Raw genomic sequence first — 5,223 nt, 5'->3', positions numbered from 1 at the left:
ACATAGCTGTGTATTCAATTATCAAAGAGATGAAAGATAGATAGAATTGCGGGTATAAAGGTGTAGTGTCTAACAACTATCTCACATTTGCTGATTTCTATGAAGTAAACATCCTTGAGGCAACATACAGACTTGACAATCACTTTCGTAAGATTAAGTATCCATGACGTCATATGTTAAAGTCTTTACTCTTAGGCAATAAAGTAAGTGATTGTAGTTAAATCATCAAGTTAGCACCAGCATCTATCCCCATGTTCCCACATACACTTCATACTCAGACATTACAAAGGAACTTCGATTCGTGGGGAGTATAGATTGCGTAAACTCAATGGAAAAACGTTAGCAGGATCACAGTCAATCTGTGGCAGCATGTAGGATAGCTCCGGAAAATGTCATTCTTGAGCCGAACTGAGGACTATTTGGACACAATTCTGTACTTATTTCCAAAATAAATATCTACTGAAGTATAAAAAAAGATTTGGCTCGTTAGATATAATAAATTGATCAAATGCTTGGCCTAGGTTCAATGGAAACAGGGAGCGGCTTCAATCTGCTTCCAATCATCATGAGTCACGTGGGTTTATGTAGATCTATAAACGCTAGCCGGTAAACATATCATTTAGTTAAGTCAATATGTGTTCATGGCATTACATTACTTGCTGTATGAATGACTACCTGTAAAGTAACTTTATCATTCATGGGAGACAACGCAGCGGCAAGAAATCGTAAAAACACAACACTAACGGCTTTTATAGGGCGAATAAGTAAATGTCACGTATGCTGGCTGTTGTTTTGACAGGCAAAACAGCTGTCAACTACGCATATCCTTTCCCAAATCTAAAACGTTGAGAAAGGAACAAAATTGAATATATTTTGAATTCAGTACAAAAGTTTTAATTCATAAGTAAGATTTTATAGTAAATTTAAAAGAAATATTTCTAAATAAATCGATCGAAACGGGTATCTAATCCTCACCAGGTTTAGTACTATTTATGAGGACTAGTACAATGTACAATGACTGCAGGGTATGCCACAGCATGAGCCAAGCTGCCACCAGATTTTTTCGATATGGAGTTGGTATTACATTGCTACTTATCTGCTGTAGAGATATTTCATGGGAAGTGAGACACGACAGTTGGTATGAGAAAGCATTAATCACGGCATGCACCGCTGTGGAATATCTGTGTCATTGCATTCTAACTTTCGCAAAATTAGTGTTTCACTTGGAATCTAGTGGCAATTGTCGGCATAAAGCTTCAAATGTATTATGTGTAATGGGAGCGATTTAATTTCGATTGAACTGTTTGTGTATTAAGTTTGATTTCGCTTACGTGTTATGCAAACCAAAGAACAATTCAGTATAAAACTGTCATCTTGAAACATGGAAATGTCGACAATTTTAACAAACAATTCAGTATAAAACTGTCATCTTGAAACATGGAAATGTCGACAATTTTACATATTTAATATACCCCTCCAGCTGTCACACTATCTTCATTAATTCAAAACCATGTACCCTTACCACAGTTCGTCTATACAAGCTGTCACCTCATAAAATTCCAATATGAGAAACAAAACATTCTGATTTCAGTTGAAAGTACAATGTATAAAATATGGTAATACAGTTTTATTGGAATGAAAAGTATTTTTCTTTTAATCACTTATCAGATAATTCCGAAATATAGAATATCATCTAATTGTATATAAATATTTATCAATACATATTGCACAATCACGTTATCTTTGAACTTCCCCTTTATCATAATTTATATTTTAAGGAACATTTACGAACTGACATAGTTAAACATTATACTTATATCTAATACATATATACATACACGGATACACAATAGATGCTATTTGAAAATACTAATTTCTCTGTTTACACATCGGCAGAGTAAAAGTATGATATCTCATGTTTATTTGCAAATACATCATGTAAGAATATCAAACTTAATACGAAATATGACCTCTTCTTGATTTGACTCATGTGTATTGAATTTTACATTCTGTCAAAGTGTTTCGATGTGAACTTTGTATCTTGTTGACATCATCTTCGACTACAATGCTTTTAGCTGGCTGTTTCTCAACATCAATCTTGTTTTTCTTCCTGAACAAGTTTATATAAATTATGCATAAAAGACAAACAAACATTGAACAAGCAGCTACCATGGTGCAAAATATGACAACCAGGATAGCCCACCACTCGACAAAAGAATATTGAACAGGCAGTTTCTGATCAGTTGGGCAGATGACAACACCAGCACCACCGTCGCTAATTTCACCAAATGGAAGGCAGATGAGATTGTTCCTGTCGTCGTCTTGGAACGTGGCATTTTCAGATGCTGCAACAAATGGCAAGTTGAATATATTTAAAAGTTAAACGTTAATACTAACAGACGTGTTTCCACGTACATAAGATATAATACTACGTTAACTGCTATATTTGTGAACTTTTGACACACTGTTTTGATGTTAGCTCTTTTCAAAATATTCGTAAACTACACATTACCTGTCAAAGTTTATTAGTAGCTATCCTTTTGTTAACGAAAAACTTAGAATAACGAAATAAACAACAATCTGTAAAACGCATTGTTTTTTTTCATTAATTCGTTTTTGATTTTGTTTATATGATGCCAGTATTGATTGACACCTAATTGACAGTGTACATGTTACTGTCTGAAACAAAGTGAATTCAGTGACTGTTTTGGCAATAATCTATTTCTCTACTTGCCTATTACCTTAGTTATTGTATCCTGATAAGACACTTACCTTTCTTGAAGACAATGCAAAGGTACTTAAAGTTAGTGCAGTTTTGCCCTGGAACAGTAACTTTAACGATGACATCACTGTATACAGTATCACTCCATGGACCAACAGAATCAGACATATTTGTAGTGTTCAGGTTGACGTCATCACAGTCGATTTTTAAGTCAGCATCTGCACTGTCGTTACTGGCAACAAAAGCGCTGAACCCAATGTTCTCAATTCCACCTGGTACTATAGTGCCGCCAGCATTATGAAGCTGAATATCGATGGTAACTGTGGTCGATGTGTCAGAAACAAACGTTGGCGTTTCTGCACTAATAACGTTAAGTGCAAGTGGTACAATATCTATGGGGTAAAAAGATTAAATGATTTTATCGACCAAGCAAGGGGAGGACTCATAGTTAAGGTTTTGAATGATACTCTTAGAGAACGCCCTTTTTGTGTTACTGTATTCTATCAATTAATTAATTAATTAATTAATTAATTAATTAATTAATTCATGCATTAATTCATGATTTCATTCATTAATTCATTCATTCACATTAATTAATTCATCCATTCATTCATTTATTAATTCACTAATTAATTAATCCTTTCATTCATCTATCTATCTATCTATCTATCTATCTATCTATCTATCTATCTATCTGTCATCTCTTTGATAATTAATACAAAATTATATATGTTCATCTTATCTGCCTAATAGGTATATTTTGGCTTGTCACTGTTTGTCTGCTCAGAATAATATAGGTTCATTAATACGCCAAAGTAGCCAAAGCATACTTACCAGAAGGACAGTTTGTTGGTCCCACTGATTCGCTGAATAAGCCATTGACAAAAGGTAGGCAGAAGAAGTCGTTGTCGCTATTGTTGTCTGTGTGATTTCCAACGTGTTCTAAAACAACGCAAAGGTGGCTGTGTGTTTTGCATTTCTCGGCTGGGTAGTTGATCACAGCAGTTGGCCAATCAGGTACCTGGTAGGCTTGGTCAGCACCAGAAGCAAAGGCATAGGATCGTCGCAGAACGACTTCATCGTTCAGTGAGAAAGATTGAACTTGAACTGGATCCCGCATCTCGCCTCCTTTCAAAGCCACCATGTACATACCAATATCATAATGTATTTGGCCATCATGTAGCGAGGGAATATCATCTGGGCCATTGTTTCTGACAGTAATTGACATGACGTTGATTGACACATTGGTTCCTGTTTCAAATGTCACCATAAACGGCATCGGATTGAGATGGTGTAAATTTCTAGTGACAAGTCTATAACGTAGAAAAACAAAAACATAACAGTTTTACAAGTTGCCATACAGCATAAAAGTATATTGTACAGTAAAACATCAGGAAATTAAGGGTCCAGGTTTCACAAAGTGTTTTTTGATAAATAGAAAGTAAACATTTATATCAGCTTGACAAATACATTTTTGACGTTAAGCATTAAGTTTCACCTTAAAGGATATCAAGCAATTGATAGCATACTTACCAACATAAGAGGAGATGCATGTTGTCACACATACGCTCAATAATATCATTTGGCGAATTAGTCCCGGGCAACTCATCTGGGAGACAAAAGTTGGTAAAATTTTGTTTGTGAAGAGTGTATGTCTATGAAGGGAGATCTTTGCCAGTGAACGTTTTATTGTTTGCGTTTCAAATCAGTTTTCTTATGGACACAATATTATTTGCTCAACTATGTATCAGTAAAAGTGCTTTTGCATAATTATGTATCGACTGACATTGTTCGGACTGTTAGTTGCACCATAGTGGGAGAACATCTGTGATATCAAGTACAGTCACTCGTCATATGAGAAAAAAAATGTAAAATTAATGTGTATGATGATTGACTGAAATGTTACATTGTGCACGTCTTACCTTCAGAAATAGCAAAAAAGTCCAGGTAAGAAATTGCTGGTCGGATTGGGATGTACAAGATGCCTCAAATGCTGTCGGGGTCGTCGTTTTCAGGCAGAGAAGCTCCTTTTGGAATGTGTGGTGGCTGTAGGATGTATCCGTATTCTGACAGCAGTACCATCGTCACAGGTTATATGAAGATATTCTTCCTCGTAAAAGATTTTGTCCGGAAGCCATCAACCTTTATGTTACGGTAGTGAGGCAAGTGATTGGTCAAAATTGTGACAATTTGTAATCATTGATAATCTGACCTTGCCATTGACAGGTCCAAACGTAAGCACGTCCACAGTCACGATTGCAATGTCAAGCGAAGGTTGTACTACAGTTAATGGCTTGTATTCATTTTCCTTTTGAGAAGAATTATTGATTTCACATCAACAAAATATGCGCTGTTAATTTCACAATATTACAATGCTTGGTATTATAACAAATTTGTGAAGGTAAAATTCTGTTAGTCCTAAAAAAATGTATTTTCTAATATACGTAGGTGGCATTCGTTGAAGATGTGTAGAGATGAATGTAAACCGCCTGTCCACAATT

General features: G+C 35.2%; 1 protein-coding gene across 1 annotated transcript; it reads right to left on the bottom strand.

Annotated features, from left to right (window-relative positions):
* Positions 1-495: 495 nt before the first annotated feature.
* On the bottom strand, positions 496-4,845 carry LOC139124842 (uncharacterized). Its single transcript, XM_070690950.1, has 5 exons — positions 4,645-4,845; positions 4,256-4,331; positions 3,557-4,035; positions 2,773-3,114; positions 496-2,345 (listed from the first exon to the last, which is right to left on the bottom strand). The coding sequence occupies exons 3-5, from the start codon at positions 3,999-4,001 to the stop codon at positions 1,987-1,989; spliced, it is 1,146 nt and encodes a 381-aa protein (XP_070547051.1). The 5' UTR covers positions 4,002-4,035; positions 4,256-4,331; positions 4,645-4,845; the 3' UTR covers positions 496-1,986.
* Positions 4,846-5,223: the final 378 nt, after the last annotated feature.

The sequence above is a fragment of the Ptychodera flava genome (assembly GCF_041260155.1).
Source record: "Ptychodera flava strain L36383 chromosome 23 unlocalized genomic scaffold, AS_Pfla_20210202 Scaffold_24__1_contigs__length_23054250_pilon, whole genome shotgun sequence".
Classification (NCBI taxonomy): Eukaryota; Metazoa; Hemichordata; class Enteropneusta; family Ptychoderidae; genus Ptychodera; species Ptychodera flava.
This window is presented reverse-complemented; position numbering and strand designations above follow the sequence as displayed.

Bases quoted from the DNA above. Each gene is read 5' to 3' on its own strand.
- LOC139124842 (XM_070690950.1), bottom strand. From the start codon at position 4,001: ATGCCGTTTATGGTGACATTTGAAACAGGAACCAATGTGTCAATCAAC. The intron at 3,115-3,556 runs GTAAGTATGCTT...TTTACCCCATAG, and splicing joins ACCAACAAACTGTCCTTCTG to ATATTGTACCACTTGCACTT. The intron at 2,346-2,772 runs GTAAGTGTCTTA...CATTTGTTGCAG, and splicing joins TTGCATTGTCTTCAAGAAAG to CATCTGAAAATGCCACGTTC.